Raw genomic sequence first — 22685 nt, 5'->3', positions numbered from 1 at the left:
GCACACCTTTAATACCAGCAGAGGCAGGCAGACTGCTGAGTTCAAGGCCAACCTGGTCTGCAAAGCAATCTTCAAGCTAGTCAATGCCACACAGTAAGACTCTGTCTCAGAGAGAGAGAGAGAGAGAGAGAGAGAGAGAGAGAGAGAGAGAGAGAGAGAGAGAGAGAGTCTTAGTCAATGTTCTGTTGTAAAGAGATACCATGACCATGGCAGTTCCAGAGGTTTAGTCCATTATTGTCATTGTGGGAAGCATGGTGACATGCAGGCAGACAGGTGCTGGAGAGGTAGTTGAGAGTTCTTCATCCAGATGGGTAAGCAGCACTGGACCTGGCTTGAGCATCTGAAACCTTAAAGCCCAGTGACACACTTCCTCCAACAAGGCCACACCTACTAGTAGAGCCACCCCCTGGCGTTCAAATCTGTGAGCCTATGGTGGCCATTCTTATTCAAACCACCACAGAAAGAAAAATGTGCTATTTATAGGCTGTATATTAGAATATACACATTCTTGAATAAAATAAATGTCTTTGTGTTGTTGGATTTTTTTTTACTCTTTTTGCTTTTTTCAGGGTCTTGCTACCCTGCTCCCAAATAAATACACGTGGAGTCTTATTATTACTTATAAAAGCTCGGCCTTAACTTGGCTTGTTTCTAGCCATCTTTTCTTATCTTAAAATATCCCATCTGTCTTTTGCCTTGGACTTTTATCTTTCTTTCTTCTGTATGTCTTAGTTTCATTCTTACTCTGTGGGTGGCTGGGTGGCTGGGTGCCCCCTAGCGTCCTCCTCTCCTTGTTCTCTTGCTCCTTCTCGTTTATCCTACCTGCCAGCCCCCGCTGTCCTTGCTCCTGCCTCACTATTGGCCGGTCAGCTCTTTATTAGACCATTAGGTGTTTTAGACAGGCAAAGAATCACAGCTTCACAGAGTTAAACAAATGAAACATAAAAGAATGCAACACATCTTTGCATCATTAAACAAATGTTCCATAGCATAAACAAATGTAACACACCTTAAAATAATTTCTACAACCTTTGTGCTTTTTACCCAACCAAGTCTGATTCAGAGCCTGTACTGTGCTGTGACCTGTGTCTGCTAGCCAGGGCCACTACCTACCAGCTCCTCCACAGCCCTCCAAATAGCACCACAAGCTGGAGAGCAAGCAGTGGAAAAGTAGGATCCTGTGAGTGAGACTCCAGATCCAAATTACACTGACAGGAAAAACCTTATCCTCGCTTTCCCTCTGTATCATTCACTCATCCTGGAAAGAACATGTCGAAGAATGGAAAGTAGTGACCCAGCTTTAGAAGGCATTGTAGTCATTGCAGACTCCTGGTTTTACTTGTTTTGAAAATGTACATAGAAATATCTCTCAAATGGGTACTATTCTTAAGTACAGCTAATTTCTTAACTAATTAATTAAATCTAGAGTTTTCTTGTCCTTTAAATGCTGCATAGTGGGCTATCACTTGTATACTCTTGATTCTTTTTTAATTTGCATTATTAAAATACAGTATTTCTGAAGCAAGTATAATTGTCTATGCTTGTTAATTGCAAAACACTTTCATATTTGGTTTTTATAATATCTTAGGTTCAGTGCCATGGTTAAAATTTTTCATTATTTGCTTCTAGACATCTCTGCATATACGTGTTTTCATCACGCAGCCTAGTTTGTGTGCCATGCTTTAGGCTCTAGGTGTGTTCCCAGTATCACAAAAGAAAAAATATTGTTCACCAACACTCCCTGAATTGAATATTCATTCTGTTGAATAACTATAGCCATACATCTTCTCTGGTTATTGTAGGATATTATTAGGTCACCAAACAGTTAGTGGGTCTTAGAGTGTTTGTTACTGGGATCTTTATATGCCAGCCAGTGTGGACTTTTTTCCTACTGATTTCCTGAGTGTTATTTCCCTATGTCATTATGCAGTCTTTTATAGCATTATTTGTATGCATATTACATATTTACACCTACTGCTTTGCTGCACACTTCCTGTGAAGCACCTGCTGGACTTGGTGCTAGCTGCACAAGAACTGTAAAGACTGTTTCTTAGTATCCTTCCTTCCTTCCTTCCTTCCTTCCTTCCTTCCTTCCTTCCTTCCTTCCTTCCTTCCTTCCTTTTTTTCTTAAATAATCTTTTTCTCATTTTACATACCAATCTCAGTTCCCCCTCCCTCCCCTCCTCCCGTGCCCTCACCTTCCACCCACTCCACCCTTCATCCACTCCTCAGAGAGCAGTAAGGCTTCCATGGGGAGTCAACAAAGTCTGGCACATCACTTGAGGCAGGGCCTTGGTCCTGCTTCTTTAGTCTTTCATTGAAGTATAATACTGGCTGGAATGTCATCGTTTAAAGTTAAGATTTGCTTACCAGTCCTTTGCCGTTGAATTGCTTTTGTTTTGAAACAGCATCATCATGGTAAGAACACAAGAGTTAAAGCTAGGGAAGTGATATTCCTCAAGTAATTAAAGTGAAAAATGTTGCAAGTAGAATCCCATGTAGCATATGCTTCTGTCTGTATTTTTAAAAATGTTTCCATATGCTATATACTTACGTATTCCTGGACTACTTCTAGAAAGACAAATAAGAACCAGAAAGTTCTGGCTGCTTCTGAGGACAACAGAAAGACTGGGCAAGGAGAAAGACTCTACCACTCAACCACTGTGTGTGTTACTTGTTGCTGTTAATGTGCTATAGTAGTGTATTTGTTGCTAAATAAAATTTCCATAGCCATATTTTCACACATACCCTATTCCAAGGTCAACTTTAATACATAAGAATGTATAATATTTTAGTTTGATGTTTATTTTTATTTTTTAATTTAATTTGTTTATTTTATATGTGTTTTACCAACATATATGTCTATGTATCATGTGTGTGCTAGGTGCCTATTGAGGTCAGAAGAGGGCATAGATCCCCTAGAACTGGAGTTAGAGGAGATTGTGGACCGCCATGTGGGTTCTGGGAACTGAACCCAGGTTCTCTTCAAGAGCAACAAGTGCTCTTAACTACTGAACCATCTCTCCTGCCTTTTATCATGTTTTTAAAATACCACATTTGCGAGGCTTGATTCAATGCATTTCTGATCTCTCAAAATGAGTATTTTGACTGGAATACTCTAAGGGCTTTGAGCTTCTTAAGAAGCTTGCTCAAGCAAGTGCTCACCACTGAGCCAAACCTAAACCCCAACTGGACAAGGTTGTGTTTTGTCCTAAAGTGTTTCAGAACAATTTCTCCTTATTAGAATGATAGGTCGCAGCTCTGTTGCCTGCATTCATGTCACATCTCCTGTTTAAGTGGCCTCTTTTTCTCAAACCACTTTTATGCCATCATCACAATAAGGTCTTGATGTGAAAGGGTCTGAAAGGGTCATCTGGTATACTTCTGTTATATTTATCCATTTGTCCATAGCTTGTCCTTCGAAAATGGTGTGAATTAATTCCTGGGGCTGAATTCCGATGTTTTGTCAAGGAAAACAAGCTTATTGGTGAGTTTTTAATCCTTGAAGATAATCTTTAATGCGTAAGTGTTTCCAGAAATTGAACCCAGATCCTGGTATATGCTAGGCAAGTGCTCTGTTATAGCCCTAAACCCAAAGTAATCTCCAAAAGAAGATGGCTGTTGAGGTGGCCCAGTGGGTACAGCTCACCAGGTCTGATGACCTAAGTTCAGTCCCTGGAGCCTACATGGTGGAAGGAGAGAGCTAACTCTTACATGGTGGAAGGAGAGAGCTAACTCTTACATGGTGGAAGGAGAGAGCTAACTCTTACATGGTGGAAGGAGAGAGCTAACTCTTACATGGTGGAAGGAGAGAGCTAACTCTTACATGGTGGAAGGAGAGAGCTAACTCCCACAGGTTGTTCTTGACCACCACACGAACTTGTTTACTTGCAGGGGTGTGTTCACACATGCCTGAACAGGAAAATACACACATATACACACACACATACACATAAACATATAAATGATTAATATTTTGTTTTTAAAAGAGAAGGATAAGTATGTTAATAAATTTTAGAATTTTGTTCTTTTGTAATCGAATTGTATTTCATTGTGTGAGTATATATTTTATCATTTTTATACATATTTCAAAATGTCACATCACACTATTTCATAAGTAGGTACAATTGTCATGTTTCATTAAATAATAAAATAGCTAAAGAAAAGAAGGCAAGCTTTTGAAGGAAATAACTTAAGTGATTAGGACAGTTTTACTGCCAGCTGCTGCCTCTGTTTGATAGAGTCTTGAGCCCTGTGTTACTGAGGGTCCTGAGCCTATGTTCGACTTCCACACGGGAAGGTGGCATTGTTAGTCTTGTCTGGACTCTAGAGATGGAGGGACAACTGTTCCCAATCTCAACACACAGCGTCTGTAATATTAGAGAGTTTTGTGTTTCTAGCTATAACGTGCTTGTAAACATAAAAAGCCAAGTTTTAACAGTCTTTCTTTCTTTAAAAAAGATTTATTTTATTTAGTCACGTATCTGTGTTTGTGTGTGGGGTTATACACACACAGTGCAGGTGCCCATTGGATTTGCCTGGAGCTGAAGCTGAGGGAGTTAATCCTAAGAAGTCTTAACGTGGGTGCTGTCCCCTGTACTCAAGAACCGTCTGTACTCTTAACTGAGACATCTCTCCAGTCCCCTACAATCTTTATTTCTGTTAGTAGGGCACTGTTTATTACATGAGCAAAAGAAAATATATTCAACAAACAAGTACATTGTGTTCTTACCTCTGAAGTTATTATTTTGTTAGCTATCACTTATTCAAGCTAAATGCTGAAGATAATTTCTTTTAAAATTTTCCAATGTATTTTTAATAATTTATTATTATTATTATTATTTTACATCCCAACTGAGGTTTCCCCTCCCTCTTCTCCCAGCTCCCCCTACTCTTCTTCCTATTCCCCCAATCCACTCCTCCTCCATTTCTCTTAAGAAAAGGGCAGACCTCCAATAGATATCAGCCAAACATGGAATATCAAGTGCAGTAAGACTGGACCTCCCCTTGTATTATTAAGGCTGGACAACGCAACCCAGTATAAAGAACAGGGTTCCAAAAGCCAGCAAAGACTCAGAGACAGCCCCTGCTTCCATTGTAGGGAGTCCCACAGAAGACCAACCTACACAACTGTAACATATATGCAGAGGGCCTAAGTCAGTTCCATGCAGGCTTCCTGGTTGTTGATTAAGTCTCTGTGAGCCCCTATAAGACCAAGTTAGTTGATTCTGTGGGTTTTCTTGTGATGGTCTTGACCCCTCTGGCTCCTACAATCCTTTCCTCATCCACAGGATTTCCCGAGCTCTGTCTAATGTTTGGCTGTGGATCTCTGCATGTGTTCTATAAAATAAATTTGTTAGCAAAGGGAAGTATAATTGAATATCAGCTCACCACTGTAAACAGGGACTGTGATTTTGTTTCCTGGCCACCCAGATGCAAATAATCACACAAAACTATATTAATTACAATACTGTTTGACCAATGACTCAAGTGTATTCCTAGCAAGCTCTTACATATTAAATTAACCCATTTCTATTATTTTCTATTTTACCATGAGACTTGTGGTTTACCGCTAAGGTTCTGGCATCTTTCTTCCTCAGCTGCTACATGGCATCTCCCTGACCCCGCCTTCTTTCCTCCTCTATCTCCGCTTGGATTTCCCACCTTGCTATATTCTGCCCTGCCATAGACCAAAGCAGCTTCTTTATTAACCAATGGTAATATTCACAGCATACAATGGGAAAATCCCACATCACACCACTGTTCGTTGAATGTGATATCAGCATTCATTTCCATAACTAAAATAAATGTAGGCATTTGACTGTTAGATAGTCCTTAGTTTAAGTAGGCAGAGAGAGACCTAGGTGTGTGGCTAAGGAATCAGAAGTCTTTTTTTATAGCAGAAACCTTTTCCCTAGGACTTGAATTCATACAACAGCCCCTTCACTTTTTAAAAAAGGGAATATTTGATTTTCTGTGACTTGAAAGATCAGCCTCTAAAGATAGATCAGCTTCCCCAAAACAGGAAGAATAGACTGCTTTTACAGAGAGAGCGTGAAGAAGGCGGGCGTGTGAGAGGGCTACTCCCCTCCCCAGTGGGAGAGGCTATTGATTTGAAAAGACTGTCTTAGAAAAATAAAAGTGCATATGCGCAGGTTTAGAGTTGCCACTTGCATTTTTACTCAACAAGCCTTTTTGTGACTGAATCCTTTCCATTCTGCTAAATAAAATAACTACTTCCAAAATTAAGAATGCATGGCTTTGTGGAGCTAAAGATTTTCTTATCCACATGACCTCTGTGGTTGAGTCAATCGTGCTGCAGTGCTCACCTGCTTGACCTTTTGGCCAGCTTTAATGGCTTTGATTACTACTTTGAATTACATGTTGGTGTTTTAGGAGCATTGTATAATAACATCTGTGGAATGTTTTCTTGCCAGGTATTTCTCAGAGGGACTACACGCAATACTATGATCATATTTCTAAACAAAAAGAAGAAATTCTCAGATGTATTCAAGACTTTTTCAAGGAACACATACAGTATAAGTTCTTAGATGAAGACTGTGAGTATTCTCTGTCAGTGCAGTGACGTGAGACTGGTCACTGAGCCTCACTCACTGTGGTCTGTCTGTACACTCGGCTCAGTCTGTGCTCTTAGCGTGCTTCGCTATCACCAGTTGATATCCTGGTGATGTCTGTGTGTGTCTCACCTCATTTAGCCAGGTGACATTATTTGATGCCAGGGCAGTTCTCTCTCCGTGCTTGTAGATGTTTGCATTCCTCAGGGTGCTTCTCTATTTTAGCATCTACAGCTGGGGGGTGTTTTGAGGAACTCAAAATTTGTGGTGTGTAAGAGAGTTTTTGAATAGCTTAGAATTATATCTATGATTTATGCCTTTCTACTTGCCACGACTGAGTTCCATAGCAAATTTAATTAAAAAAGAAGATGAATTGTGCTGTCTTATAATTACATTTTGTGCTTTCTTATGACAAATTTTACTCATTTCACGCCTCAGATAAGTAATGGATGCTCCTTTTATTAGTATTTCTCTTGGTGACAGCTTCCTCTGCCCATGGAAGCAACTGGTTCAGATGATGTTGGCGTTCGGTTTGCATTTTTAAGTATGAAGAATCATTACAGTTGCGGGTAGAGAAGAAGGAGGCAGTTAAACAGAGAGTACAGCACAGAATGCTTTTATGTCTGAAATTCTGTTTCATCAGTGAGTCGGTTAATTGATGTTTTGGAACAGGGTTTCACACTGTAGTCCATCCACTGGCCTGGATACCACTGGTGGTTCAAGCTGACCCTGACCTTACAGCAATCCTGCCTTAGTTTCCCCAGTGCTAAGGAATGTGGGCCACCATTCCTGACTGAGTTTAGAGATCTAGAAGAGTTAAGTGTACAAGGCTAATGATCTTCTGTTGTGTTTAGTAATAAAATGTACTTGAGTTTCAACAAAAGATATGGATTATAAAAGTATTAGTTTATTAGTAACTGAGTTTTTTTTTCTTTGCAGTTGTGTTTGATATATACAGAGACAGTAGGGTAAGTAGACTGACTGTAGTTAACTTGCTTTAAAACAAGGAAGGGCGAGCAGAGTGCATAACCATTTAGGCCACGATGGTCTGATGCTCAAGAAATGTGTTCTCAAGCCGGGGTCTGGGAATTCACTCTGCAAGGTTACTCCTTACATAGCATGCCCAACATGAAGAAACTCAGCGTTCTTATTTTTGCAACCGTCTTTCCGTGTAACTCTGCTGGCCTGGATCTTGTTATATAAACCAGGTTGGCTTTGAACTCATGGCCTTCCTACCATTGCTCCTGTGTGTTGGGATTATGGTCTACAGCCATATGACCCTGAATGTGCCTGATCTCATCTGATCTCGGGAATATGGCCATGTGCCCTCAATGCAGGGACTTAAGGAACAGGTAGATAAATAAGTGGCTACTTTATATCCTTGCTCAGGCTTTTTGGGAGGTCTGAACCTGCTGAAAATAACTCATTGTACACACTTAACTGGCCAGGAATTTGGTACTTAATTTCTTTCTTGTAAAGTCAACTAAAGGGTTCTTTGCATGACTTGCTTTAGACTAAAGATGTGATCTTGTTTACATTTATTCTTTATTTTTTTCTTTAATATTTATCCTTTAAATTTTTAAATGAGTGGTGTATATGTATTCATATTCATGTGGCAAGGTCACACATGCTGTATGTTGCATGTGGGTTGTGCACGTAGAAAAAAGAACAACCTCAGGGAACATCCTCAGAAATACTTGTCTCCACTGAGGAATCAAGTGTCGTTGACCTGGATCTCATCAATTAAATGAGGCCAGGTAGGCAGTGAGCCTCAGGGGTCTCCCTGTCTCACCTCCCTAGTGCTGGCTTACAAATGTGTACCACCATACCTGCCATTTTTCTGTGGTTTCTGGGGATCAAACTTGGGCCCCCGTAACTGTAAGGCAAGCACTTTACCAACTGAATTATCTCCCCAGCCCAGGTTGTCATTTTTAACTTAATGGGACCCAATACATTTGGGTGACAATATCCTATCCCAGTGTTAAAAGGTTGGACATCCCAATAGTCACCCTGCTGTGCAGTAACACTTCAGAATTTCTTATTCCTCTATATTAACTTTGTACATTGATCAACGTCTGCCCATCTTTCTGTGTACCCACCCTCTGGTAGCCACATTTCTACTCTTGACTCCTGTGAGATTCTTGGTTTGATTTCTAATATGAATGAGGTCATGTGGTATTCGTCCTTGCCTGGCTCAGTTCCCTTACATAAGGCTTTCCAGTTCATCTGTGTTGCCTCGGATAACTGGGTAGCAGGTTTTTTTATTGCTCAACATTATTCTGTTTTTGGATCACATTTTCTTTACCCATTTATCAGCTGACTGGCCCTTAAGCTGTCTACACTTACAGGTTATTGTCAGTAGTGTTGCGAATAAAGATGGGAGACAGTGGTTTCTTCAGGTACTGAGTTCTCCTCGGATGTATGCCAAGGACTGGGATTGCTGGGTCATATGGTTCTTCCGTTTGTTTGTTTGTTTGTTTGTTTGTACGTTGATAGTGTGTGAGAGTGTGGACGCACTTGCGTGTCCTTCTCTCCACCATGTGGGTTCAGAAGTCAAACCCGGTCATTGGCATTGTCAGCAAGTGCCTTTACAGACTGAGAGGGGGCCTGTTTTTAACTTTTTGTGGAACTTCCATGTTGCTCCTCACGGGCTGAACTAGCTTACGTTCCTCCCAGGAACATGAGGACTCACTGTTCCCCAAATCCTTGCCGGCACTTGTTATCTTTGTTCTTTCTGATAGCAGCTGTTGTAGCTGGCGCTGGGCAATATCTCATTAGCTTTCATTTGCACACCTCTGGTGGGTGGATTGAGTGTTTTTGAGTCTGTTGGCTGTCTGTATGTCTTCTTCTGAGAAACATCTAACACCTTCACTTAACATCTTAAAAGTGTTGCAAACTGGTGAGATGAAAAAGAAAACAAAAGCCTGACTTCATACAAACTTCCTACATCAGAGACTTCATTATCTAAGCCATGTGATCTTCTCAGAGGAGCCTCAGTCTGAATGTTGTCCTGTGATTCTGCCTGGTGACTGAGCTGTTAGAGATATATTTTCTCATGCCTGACCCATTCACCAGCCGGTGTCTCATTCCCACTCCACTATGCGGCTGTAATGCCTGTCACAACTTTGAATTCTTTCTGACCAAGCGAATGTGGCTCATAGAATTTTGTCCTCTCGTAACTGTCTGCTGTTCACCTCTCTGTCTTCTAGAGTGAAGGTAGATCTAAGCGTTAGAAAGGAGGGTTATAAAGTGAGATGAGTTGGGGCTGGGAAGATGGCTAGGGTAGTTAAAGTGGATAAAGTTTGCTGTGCAAGCATGATGGTCGGAGTTCAGACCCTCAGAACCCACGGAAAGGTTGGGCGGTCATGGTGTAGCACTCTGGAGTGCTGTAAACCCAGCAAGCTCTAGGTCCAGTGAGAGACCCTGCCTCGGTGAGTTGGGTGGAGAGAAATCCAGGAAGTACCTTAGGGTACGCCTCTGGTTTGCATGTACATACAATACACACATCACGCATACACAAATAGACAGATGAAGAGGGGTAAAGACAGGAATGATGCTTTGGAAAGTTTCAGCTCTGTGGAAATAAACCTCTGAAGAATGGGAGGCGGGGATGAGTTCATGGATAGAAATCTGATCCTGCAGCCAAGAGTCCCTGGCTATCAGCTCTGCTTCTTACTGCAGACTGGCAGATTGCTCACACGACCAGCATTTATGAATCCGCTGTGCTAGCTGCTGCGCTTCTGACAGAAAGTTTCAATCAGCATAACCTCGGACAGTGGAGGAGTTTATTATCTTGACATGGAAGTGGCAGACATATAAATGTTTGTGAGGACTGCCCTGTTGCAGGCAGCATCAAGGCAATTAAAGCAGGATGGACCCAGCCTACTGTCTAGAACACACTCTTTTCCCAGAAGGCTTTTAGTGTTATTTAATTCCATATTTGTCTGTCTAATGCTGTGAGGTATGTGTTGTCTGCCCACATTGTACAGCTACTAAATCAGTTATTTCCTATACTGCCACTTGGAAATGTTGGAATCAGGCAAGCTGTCTCCTCCTGTCCCTGGCAGGTGTCGTGATCACTGACTTAGTAGGGCTGACAGGTGAAGCAGCTGTTTCGCCTGTAAAAGAGTTGAGGAATTTCTTAACGTAAAGTTGGACGAGTCCATGAGTAATGGTAGCTGAGATCTTGCGGCTCTAAAACTAGTTACATTTTTAAAAGTGAGAAGCACGCCAGTCTAAACATCCTGACAGTTTCTGTTCAGAGATTTAGACCATATTGTACAACTCATTTGCATTTACTCAATGGCACGTGTATCAGAGTTTGTTAGACACTTTCTTGAATATATTATTGTGAGGCTATTCTTGTAGAAAGCTAACTCATGTATGTAAGTGGTCTAGGTCATGGAATATAGCTGAGGTGTGTTTGTAGCTGGCGACATTTTGACGCAACTGTGTTTATTGTGTTGGACAAGTTGATTCAGTCCGCAGAGTCCTGTTCCGTACTCGTCACATTGGTGACCTATCCACTCAGTACGTCTGAAATAGGGCCGTGGAAAATGCTCTCCAAAGTTCCCACAGGGATGGTAATATACCAGTAGAATTTAGTCATTATGTGCATTCTTCTTTTTTCTTTTTTTTCTTTTTTTTTTTTTTTGTGAGACAGGGTTTTGCTATGTAGCTCTAGCTGACCTAGAACTCAGAACTCACTTGTAGAACAATTTGGCCTGAAACTCATAGAGTAAATGGCCTGAAACTCACAGAGATCCATCTGTCTGTTATTTTATAGATTTTTTTTCAGTCTCTCAATTTTTTTTTAAAGATTTCTTTATTATGTGACACACACCAGAGGAGGGCACCAGATCTCATTACAGATGAGATACCATGTGGTTGCTGGGAATTGAACTCAGGACCTCTGGAAGAGCCATCTCTCCAGTCCTGTTTTAGAGTCTTAAAAAACAAATTCTCTCTCTCTCTCTCTCTCTCTCTCCCTCTCTCTCTCTCTCTCTCCCTCTCCCTCTCCCTCTCCCTCTCTCTCCCTCTCCCTCTCCCTTTCTCTCTCTGCCTCCCTCCCTCCCTCTCCCCCCACTTTTCAGATGTGTTGTATTGTTATTAACTTTTAGTTTCATTGCTCTCTGGACAGAATATATGTTTAGTTTTGAGTCTTGCTTTTGTAAGTTTGACTTTATAACGTGATCATGCCCTTGGAAACTTTCTTTGTGTGCTTGCCAAAGGAAGTTCAGCTTGTGTGTGCTATATTCTACAGGTAGCTATATCTAGATCAAGCTTGTTCCTAAAATCTGCAGCTTCTAGAGGGAATAGTGCTGGTGGATCTCTGTAAAATCAGTGCACTTTGGGGGAAGGGCTGGGGTTGCCAATGAGCAGTATCGCCAATGAACTGATAAACTGGTGCAGCAGACCAGGAGGGAACGGGTTCTTTGTGCCGTTTATTTATTTTTATAGATGTGTAGACTTTATCATATGGAAAAAATCCAATGTCTACTAAAATACCTTGCTTTCTAGTTGTGTTAGTTTCTTCTTCTCTACTTCTCTACTTTGAAGTTATGTTCTTAGATAACACTAATTTTTCTGTGTCAGCCTTTATTATTTTGAAAAAAACATATGATGTAAATAAAAGTAGGACATATGGATATTGGCTTACAGTTTCAGAGGTTTCAGTCCATGGCCATTTGGCCCCATCACTGTGAACTTTTGGTGACTGAGACACCAGAGAAAGAGATGGTAGAGGAGAGCAGAGCTGCTCAGCTCATGGATGCCAGGAAGCAGAGAAAGAATGAGTGCATGGGCCAGCTGCACCGATGGACTTCTGTCTGCTTTTTATTTTCCCTCCAAGGACCCTTTCTTTGGCCTTTGCTGCCCATATTCAGGGTGGGTCTTTCTCCTTTAGTCCCTGTCCTTTGTAGCAGTCATCTACTTACCCTCGGCGATAATCAGTCCAAGCAAGTGGACAATTGAGGCTAATGACGACAGATCATTTCAAGTGAAATCTTCTCATTAAGTAGGGGCCTTCTCTATTCCTAATATGTTTTTCATTATATATTTTATCTGATATCAATAGTTTGGCAGGCTGGGATTGTTTTGTGAATTCATCGTTTTTATGCTTTTATATTTAGCTGTCTTATAAACAGAATATTGTTGGATTATATGGGGAGTCTTTTGGTTTGTTTTGAGACAGGCTCCTTCTAAGTAGCCCAGCCTGACTTTGAACTCAAGGCAGTCCTGCCTCAGTTTCCTGACTGCAGTGAATTACAAATGTGAGCCACCATCCTTAGCTCCTCTAGTTTGAGTTCTTGCTTTATGTTTAAGTCTTTGATCTCTTTAGTATTTTTTCACTTATCTGTTTGCTGGCAATATGGATCCAATTTTGTCTTTTTCTAGACCTTATTCAATTGTTCTAACATCAGTATTTTTATTCTTATTATCTCTCAGTATGATGTTTTTTCCACCTAAGATCTTGGAGTTTTAGTCTCTGCTATATTTGCAGACTTTCACTCATGTTGTTTCCTTTAATCTCATCGTTCATTTTGTTTTACTTTGAATTAATCTTTAATGAGCTTTTACTTGTGAGAATCCCAAGGACTTTAGAGATCAGAATTTCTATTTGCTCCTATCACGTTTCTCAAACTCTGGAGAAAGACAATGCCTTTGGTTCCCAGTCAGTCGGTAGGCATTTATTTTTCTTTCTTTTTTGGCACATTTTCCTTAAAGATTTTATTGAATATGTATATAGTGTTTTGACACATTGTAACATGAGGGGGCCTGTTTGTTTGTGGGGTTTTTGTCCTGCCCAGTTTCCCAGCTGTTTAGTCCCAGAGAAAAATCACACAGAGATCTCTATAAGTTATAAGCTGATTGGCCCATGAGCTCTAGCCTCTCATTGGCTAACTCTCACATCTTGATTAACCCATTTTTCTGATCTATGTTAGCCATGTGGCTCAGTACCTTTTTCCAGTGGGGCAGATCACATCCTGCTGCTTCGGTGGTCTGGGCAGGAGTGGCGGGAATCAATTTCCTCCTTCCCAGAATTCTCCTGTTCTCATTACATCATTTTTACTTCCTGTCTGGTTTTCCTGCCTATATTTTCTGCCTGGCCAATCCGCGTTATATTTAAAACATGATTGACAGATTACAAACAATTCTCCCGCACCAACACATATTCCTGCATGTCATAAGAGAGCACCAAATCTCATTTTAGATGATTGTGAGCCACCATGTGGTTGCTGGAAATTGAACTCAGGACCTCTGGAAGAATAGCCAGTGCTCTTCTAAGCCATCTCTCCAGCCATTTATTTTAATTTACTTTTTTATATAGAAACAATGTTTTTTCAATCTGCATACCAATTCCTGTTCCTCCTTCCGCTCCACTCACCTTTCCCCTCTCCATCCCACATCTTACCCTCAGAGAGGATAAGGCTCCACTGGGGAGTCAACAAAGCCTGGCACATGAACTTGAGCCCTCTGAAGTTGCTCCCTTAGTCCTAAGTCCCTCCTTCGGGCCAGTCCCTGGCTGTTGTGTGGTGTTGAAACCCTTGCCCTTGAATTTCTAGGAGGAATTCTAAGCTCCCTAAGCTCCTGCTGTTCAACTAGACTCTTACCTCTGGTTTTCAGACTCCTTTCCTTTCTGGCTACTGAGGATTCTCCCCTCTTTCTCACAGTTGTTGTCTGTACATTTAAAGGGATTCTTTTAATCTGAATTTCATCCTGTTTCAAATAGGAGGCCTTTAAAGACACCTCAGCAGAGTGTATTGTAGAAACAAACCATCATGAATTTTACATACAAACCAAAACAATCTGCTGTCCATGACCTCACCAAATATGGTTGTATTATTCTTGAGTTTTCTCTGCAGTTATCGGCTTTCCCATCCACACTTCACTCTCTCACACACACACACTGTTACTGTTGTCCTCCAAATTCTGAGTTGCAAAGACTGGGTATAGTGGTGCTAGCTGTAATTGTAACTGTTTGGGTGGCTGAGGCAGAAGAATCACTTGAGCACTGGACAGTGCAGTGAAATCTTTCTCAGAAAAGCCATCTGGGAAGCATTTCTAGCATCCTCAGCCAGGCAGGTTCTCCTGTGCTCTGCTGTCATATCATCATGCCCTGAGTTTGCTCTGTCCCATAGCAGTGTGCGCCATATTGTGGGTGGTGTTGGTTCTGGTTGTTTAGGAAGTATGTTGTGATCTAGATTGAGCTTGTTGAAGGGACAGATTCTGTTGTTGATTGGTCTTTTTAGTTTAGAGACATTTACTGATGAGTAGTCATTTGGTTGATTCAAGAAACATTGGTCTGCGTCTTCATTTCTTATGACTTTCCCTATATGGAATTAACTGCTCAGGATGACAGGCCTGAGATGTCATATAAAAGCATGTTCAACCATAAAATTTCATTCTGCACAGTTTTATGCCTCACTACAGCTGGCTTACCTTATTTTGGGGGCTTATGAAAATGGTATCTGCCTTTTAGAGCAGATGCTGCCAGCTACCAATGATGTTGGTTTTGTATTGAGATACAGTTTTAGTTTATAGTCAGTATTCCTAGACTAACAGGTATAACACTTCTCAGAGTTTTCCTCTTTTTGATAATGAGATGGTTTTGTTGATAATGAAAACTCAAATAGAGTCAGACATGGTGGTGCACACCTTTAATTCCAGCACTCAGGTGGCAGAGGCTAGTGGATCTCTGAGTTTGCGGCCAGCCTGATCTACAAACTGAGTTCCAGGTCAGCAAGGGTTACATAGAGAAACCGTCTCAAAACACAAACAAGCAAAAGTCAAGAAGAGAGAATTTGAATTTTGTTAAAAACAACAGGCAGACTACTAAAGCTATCTTAGTCATAGCCCCCTAAAGAAATCTGGTGTTATGTCAGGCTGACTGATGGCTAGTATTATTTCACATGGTCTAAGAATTGACAGGTGGGTGCCAGACTGATGTGTGCCAGTGGCTCAAGTGGCAAGAGAAGCTTGTAGGATTTCTCCTGGGGAAATAGAAACCTTACGCACATGACATGTGGTGAGAACTTCTTGAAATGACTCCATGCCATTGACTGGATGTGTCTGAAGTAAGCCCTGTTAAGGTACTTCATCTTCTCTAAAATTTTGTTTTAGCCTAGAAGAAAACAGCATCAGTAGAATGTTGACTCAGCATTCTCTCTCCTTTGGAATGTCCAAATTTGACACAGCTAATCTGATCAAGACATGGGAATTTTGCACCTATAATAAAACATCTAATTGTTAACAGTACATAAAATAAGTGAACACGTTAGTAGAAAATCAGGGATTGGGGAGAAGGCTCAGTTGGTAAAGTGCTTGCCACACAATCATGAGGGCCAAAGTTTGATCCCCAGAGCCCATATCTGAAAAGCTGGATGCAATGGCATGTGCCTATAATTCCAGTTCTGGGGAAGTAGAGACAGGATGGTCCGGTCCCTGGGTCTTGCTGGCCAGCCTGGCTAGCCTGGTTGGTGAGTTGCAGGTTCAGTGACAGACTCTGTCTCAAAAACTAAGGGGGAAAGCAATAGAAGAAGACAGCTGACATCTCCTTCTGGCTTCTGCACAAGTACCCCAACACACACACACACACACACACACACAGCAAACCAGAAATAGAAGGATAAAATTTTTAAATAAACATGTCTACCTATGACGCAAATGACTCTGATCAAATGCCCTGGCTTTGATGTCCTAGGATTACACACATTCCCAGTTCAGATAGGTCTATATGGGCCACTTCCTGCTCAGCTGTCCCTGACTCCAGCACAGTTGAAGGGTTGGACCATTCTTTCCGTGGGCTGTTTCTGAAGACAAATTCCTTTCAAAGGTTGATATAATCTTTTCCCTCTCTCCTTTGTGTGCTTTCAAGCTCTGTCATACATGCAAACTAAATGCCACATGGAAAACTAAAACTAAAATAAAAAACATTCCTGTACTCTTTGTAGTATGTTTAGATGGGCCCTCAATGGGGCCCTTCTACCTGGTTCTCTTCTCTCTGCTTCAGTCAGCCCCTTGGATCTATCTGCTTTGACAGGGGACTCCAGGAGGGGACACTGAGGAATGATTGGTTTGAAATAGCTCCTGAGCGTTTAAGATGATTGTGAAGAGAAAGTAATAGGAAAATGCCTGTTTAATCAGAGAGTATAGGTTGTGTTTGTTTTTATTCTATACTTAGCTGATTTTTTTCTGTCTGTGCTCCAGGGGAAGGTGTGGCTGATTGACTTTAATCCATTTGGGGAAGTCACAGACTCACTGTTGTTTACTTGGGAAGAGCTGACATCTGAGAACAACCTAAGAGGTGACTTCAATGAAGGGGATGCTCAGGGGCAGGTAAGACCGACCTTTTCAGTCCATTCACCATGCCCCTGATCGCATTGGCAAGATCTGGACCTCTGGGAAAGGGTCCAGTAGACACAGCTTTGCTGGCTCTTCCCATCAGAATGGGTGTCCCTGGGCTCATTGCTTTCCCTGGAAAGCAGAGTTTTTCTGCTTATTTGGGTTTTCCATGCTCTGCCTGTCATGCTCGCCCGGAAGAACCTTGACCCTCAGTCAGTTTGTACCATTGCTTCTCTGGTCCTTGCTTCCTGCTGCACGTTCACAGAGAGCGGTGGCTACCTATCTACCCAGACCAGAGCCTCTTCTCACTGTGACCTGCTTTTGTGGTGAGTGTCCTGGTCAGCTTTCATCTCGGATGTCTCCAGGCTGGTCCCACTTCTCCAGGCTTTTCTTTTCTTCCAGCCATTGTTCCTTATCTTCCTCTCAGCTGATCCTTTCAGCCCTTCATAGGAAGGAGAAGCTTCTCAGCTAATTGCCTGCTAAGGCTTGAGCTCACCCCTGCCTGCCCTCCTAAGTCTTGAACTTACCCCTGCCTGCCCTTCTAAGCCTTGAGCTCACCCTTGCCTGCCCTCCTAGTCCTTGAGCTCACCCCTGCCTGCTCTCCTAAGTCTTGAGCTCACCCCTGCCTGCCCTCCTAAGTCTAGAACTTACCCCTGCCCTTCTAAGCCTTGAGCTCACCCCTGCCTGCCCTCCTAGTCCTTGAGCTCACCCCTGCCTGCTCTCCTAAGTCTTGAGCTCACCCCTGCCTGTCTTCCTAAGCCTTGAGCTCACCCCTGCCTGCCCTGCTAAGCCTTTAGCTCTCTGTTGAACTTAGTGTGTTGTGTTTTTCAGCCTCTTGTCTACTCCTGTCTGTTGGGGTTCAGCCAAGTTCATGTAGCTCCCATCTTTTTTCTTTTTTTTTTTTTTTTTTTTTTTTTTGATTTTTCGAGACAGGGTTTCTCCGTAGCTTTTGGTTCCCATCCTGGAACTAGCTCTTGTAGACCAGGCTGGCCTCGAACTCACAGAGATCCGCCTGCCTCTGCCTACCGAGTGCTGGGATTAAAGGCGTGCAACACCACCACCCGGCCTGTAGCTCCCATCTTAATTGTTTTTTTTCTTTAACCACATTTATTTATGCAGCTTCATTCTTCCCTTTTCCCATCTTCACAGCTAACCTTTCTTTCAACAAATTTGCATTACCTTTTTCTACCCTTAAACTTGCTTGCCTGAGGAACTAGAGGCAAAGTAAAAAGTTGCTGGGGGGGGAAGAGTTATATTCATTGATAGCTACAGATACGTTGCCTTTGCTCAATTAAATATCTCCCACCTGTGCTCAAGCAGGCAACCCATCTTGTCTAAGTTACCATTTTGTCTTCCTCTGCTATATATCAACCATCCTCACCTACATATCTGCCACCTGGGAAGTCCATAGCCAAGACCTTCTGTCTCTGGAGTCCTTTTTGGCACAAGGCAACATGTCCATATTATACACAAGACTTGACCAAGTATACTAAAGAATTGGTTGCGGTTCACATAGATGGTGCAATGGCACATGATCTAAGAGGAGCATAAAAAATTATGGAATTCAGAGTACTCATTTGCCCTCACTGTGAAGGGCAAGGTACTTCCCCAAGGGCAGAGTACTTGCAAGAGCATACCTCCCAACCGCACACCTGTAAAAGTGATCATAGCACATAGTTCTGGCCTGTATGACATTGCTTGGGCCTAACGGCTAACACTGGGCTCTGTCCTGCTCAGGAGCATCTCCACCACACACAGTGTTGTATACAGGCAGCTCTTAGAGACCCGCCCAGCTCTAAATGGAACGCTACTTTGAAAGACTTTCTGTTCATTTTCTGGTAACCATGTAGAAGTATTTTAAATTCTGGTACCTTCTCTTTAGAGTCTTGCTTTCTTCCTTCTCTAGTACAGAAGAGAACAATGGCATTGAAATTGTGCTACTGTTGTTTTTAAGTTTAGAAAGTCGACCAAAAACCAAAATGACAGACTTTGCTGTTTTCTCTTTGTAAAGGATTCTCCAGCCTTCCGCTGCACGAACAGTGAAGTCACAGTGCAGCCCAGTCCCTACCTGAGCTACCGACTGCCCAAGGACTTCGTGGATCTCTCCACTGGGGAAGACGCTTACAAGCTCATAGATTTCCTTAAGCTGGTACAGTATATGGAAGTTCATGTGCTGGGATTCAAGTGTGTTTTGTGGCATGTCCTTTCAGTCCTGGACCACCTGGGCTTTTTATTATGGATTAAAGGACCACAATGAAAGAATTAGGCTGCTTTGTAAGGAAATAGGAACTACAAGGTGAAGGGATAACTTGTCAGTTAGGATGGCAGAATACACTTTTATGACACATACCATTTGAAAAATTTGCATACCGCTAGCTTTAAGTATGTATGTTGTCATGGGGCTCGAAGATCAAGTCTCCTCTGCTACGTGGTGATTGTGAATATGTGTGTTTCTTTGTCGGAGTGTGTGTACCCGTATAAGAAAGAGAAGAAAGTATTCAGATGCCTGAGGGTTGTCATCCAGGAACCAGGTAGTAAGCCAGCTTATCAAGTTGTTAAAGCATCCTTTTTCCTTAATTTCAGCCACATCTTTTGTGAAGATCTCCAGAAAATTACACTTTCTGATAGAAATAGTGACCTTGGCTGGGCAGATAGCCTAGTTAGAATGTGCTTCTTCAACATATTCTTGGTTTCCTTTGACAGAAAAGAAATGAGCAAGAGGACGACTGAGTGCTGCTTTGTGAATAAGTAGAAGAGGGAAACAGCTACTCTAGGAGACGGCATAGAACACAACCTCCCAGTGATCCAAACAGCTGGAGATGGAGTGGGCAGTATGCAAAATCATCCGTGTTTATACTCATGCGTATTCACTTGGGAAAAGATGGAGGAACTTTGGTATTTGTAAAAAAAAAATAAATAACATAATAAATAGATCTTAAACATAAGGAAGCATACTGTTCTGATAATAAAATCACTTTCTATGAAATACTTGCTCTCTAGCTCAGTCTGTTCAGATTTATCTATATTTCTTTCATTTCCATTTTATACCTATCAGGTAGGTGGTCAGAATTATGCTTTACAGAAATAGTAAGAGATCGTGAGAGGGAAGAAGAGCGCTTAAATGATGTGGGAAGGGAGAGGGTAGTGGGTGTCGTGCAAAGGGAGAGGGTAGTGGGTGTCGTGCAAAGGGAGAGGGTAGTGGGTGTCGTGCAAAGGGAGAGGGTAGTGGGTATCGTGCAAGGGAGAGGGTAGTAGGTGTGCAAAGGGAGAGGGTAGTGGGTGTCGTGCAAAGGGAGAGGGTAGTGGGTGTCGTGCAAAGGGGAAAGCACAGTGAGTACTGAGGGAAAGCAAGGGACCAGTGTGAGGGGGAGGGCAGGGGCAGAACAAAATATAGTGATACAGATAAATGGTGATGCCGTGCTGAAATGCAATAATTTGTGTACTGACCTAAAATATTAATTGAAGAAGTAAGGAAATATGGGCTGGTAGCTCAGTGGGTAAAGGCTCAGAAACCTGCCGACCGGAGCTTGATCCCTGGACGTCATGGTGGAAGGAGAAAGCTGACTCCTGAGAGTAGCCTCTGATGTTCATTTACTCAGACACACCATGAACACACACATGCGTGTGCATACACACACACATATATACAATAAAGTATGCCAGGGTCCTAGAAGGTGTCCCTTGGGGGCCAGGCAAAGTAGATGCAGAGCCAATGACATAGGCCCCAGGAATATGTTGAAACAAAGCTCAGTTTATTTCAGGAAGGGGTAAGCCTTATATGCCCCTACCTTGCTTGGTGTGTGTGTGTGTGTGTGTGTGTGTGTGTGTGTGTGTGTGTGTGTGTGAATCCACTGAGCTGGCATCTGCTGAGGTGATGTGGCCACAGTCCACAGGTCCACATCATTTCTTGTCAGACTCAGCTGATGTTGTGAGGGCTCTCTGGCAGACCCAGGCCGGCTTATAGGAAATATCTACTGCACATGCTCTTAATATCGGCCTAGGCTGGCTGGCTGTCAGGCCCATTAAGGCTCAGTCATCCCCCATATCCATCCTTTATTATTTTTACAGGACATGCTCAGTGGGAGCTAGAGTGCTTCACCCTGGCCTTCTTGTCCCCACCTGAGGAGGGCTCAGCATATGAACTGTGTCTGTCTTAAGTCAGCCTGCCAAACAGACTCTTGTCCAGCCTTGGCTACCAGTCCTCAAAGAGCACTAATCCTGGTGAGCTGTCAGGGTGGTGGGTCAGGCTCTAAGGTTTAGGAGTCCTTAACCCTTGAGAATGCCAACACTCTTGTCACCTGTACAGTGTATTGACTCTCAGAAAATATGTTGACAGGCTCATTTTGACATTCTATCTGTATTTTAAAGAGTGTCAATAATTCCCTTACTTGTGCAGAGCCAGGGTTCGGAATAACGTACATTTTGTCCTCCTCTCCTTGTACATGGATGCTATAAAGTAATCCCACACTAGCTCAGAATTGAGTATAATAAAGGGTTCTTTGTTTAAGGGTAGACTCACAGATCACTGTCCTCTGCACGAGTGGGGAACAGGAACTGAATCCAGCAGCCTAGTGAGAGAGAGACTGTGTAAGTTTTACATCTGCATTTATAGTACAAGAGACCACACCAAGTAGGCTGGTATATTACAGGCTATTGGCTGAAGGAGTTTCCACAGCATCTCCCCCTTTGTCTAAATAAGAGAGTTCTCAAGTCCAAATGGATCAAAGACCTCAGCATAAAGCCAGCCACACTGAACCTCATAGAAGAGAAAGTAGAAAGTTCACTTGAACGCATTGGCACAGGACACCACTTCCTAAATATAACCCCAGCAGCACAGACACTGAGAGAAACAATTAATAAATGGGACCTCCTGAAACTGAAAAGCTTCTGTAAAGCAAAGGACATGGTCAACAAGACAAAATGACAGGTGGTGGTGGCACATGCTTTTAATCCTATCACTCAGGAATCAGAGGCAAGTTGATCTCTCTGAGTCTGAGGCCAGCCTGGTCTACAGAGAGAGTTCCAGGACAGCCAGGGCTACACAGTAAAACCTTGTCTCAAAAAGCAAACAAAAAAGATTAACATAAGTACAGATTCACTGCACACATATCTGAATGAAGGAATCAACGAATGAGGAATTAAAGAAAAAAAGTAAATGAAGAAATCAAGAGCCATGTGAGCTTTTAGAGGACAATGTGGTTTTGTGTTTACAGTAAACCAGGTTGACCTTGGGCAGTAACAGAGCTGTAGTTAGACATTTTAAAAATAAAATTTCAGTATTAACATGGATGTCGTGGCTTATGAAGAACAGTTTTGATTGGTGTGATATAAACGGAGACTACACAGTTATTAACCACTTCATTCATCATCAGACATACTGTGCACACATTGAGAAGAGTTTTGAGAAGAAAGCGTGTAGGGCGTTGTAGGGGAGTAGTAGTCAAAGTGGCTACATGTTTCATATTATGGAGCCAGGCAATGAATCTGAACTAGAGAAATAATTCTTTCACATGTGACTTTCTTTAGTCAGAGAAATCTAAAATAAAGCAAGACTTCTGAATACAATTAATCTGGAAAAACAAGCGGAGATAGAGTATTAAGTTCTGTGTACTATCCCAGGCCTGAATCATTCAACAAATATTTCTTGGATCTAGAACTTTTAGGTGACAGGCTCACTGCTTGCATGTCCCTGCGTGCATGAACTCAGCTAAAACAAACAAGTAGATAGTTGAGATAGTGATAAACAGGGAACACTAGTGAAGATCA

General features: G+C 42.2%; 1 protein-coding gene across 1 annotated transcript in view; it reads left to right on the top strand.

The window, feature by feature from the left end:
* The window catches only part of Cdc123 (cell division cycle 123), a 46198-nt gene extending 26304 nt beyond the window's left edge, over positions 1-19894 (top strand). The window contains exons 8-13 of the mRNA XM_057788084.1: positions 3412-3487; positions 6438-6560; positions 7515-7543; positions 16785-16913; positions 18931-19068; positions 19623-19894. Of these exons, the coding sequence (XP_057644067.1) occupies positions 3412-3487; positions 6438-6560; positions 7515-7543; positions 16785-16913; positions 18931-19068; positions 19623-19649 (522 nt within the window). The 3' untranslated portion in view covers positions 19650-19894. The remainder of the gene's footprint in view (positions 1-3411; positions 3488-6437; positions 6561-7514; positions 7544-16784; positions 16914-18930; positions 19069-19622) is intronic.
* Positions 19895-22685: the final 2791 nt, after the last annotated feature.

The sequence above is a fragment of the Chionomys nivalis genome, chromosome 13, assembly GCF_950005125.1.
Source record: "Chionomys nivalis chromosome 13, mChiNiv1.1, whole genome shotgun sequence".
NCBI classification, from domain to species: Eukaryota; Metazoa; Chordata; class Mammalia; order Rodentia; family Cricetidae; genus Chionomys; species Chionomys nivalis.
Note: the sequence above shows the minus strand (reverse complement) of the source record. Positions and strands in the feature narration are given on the sequence as shown.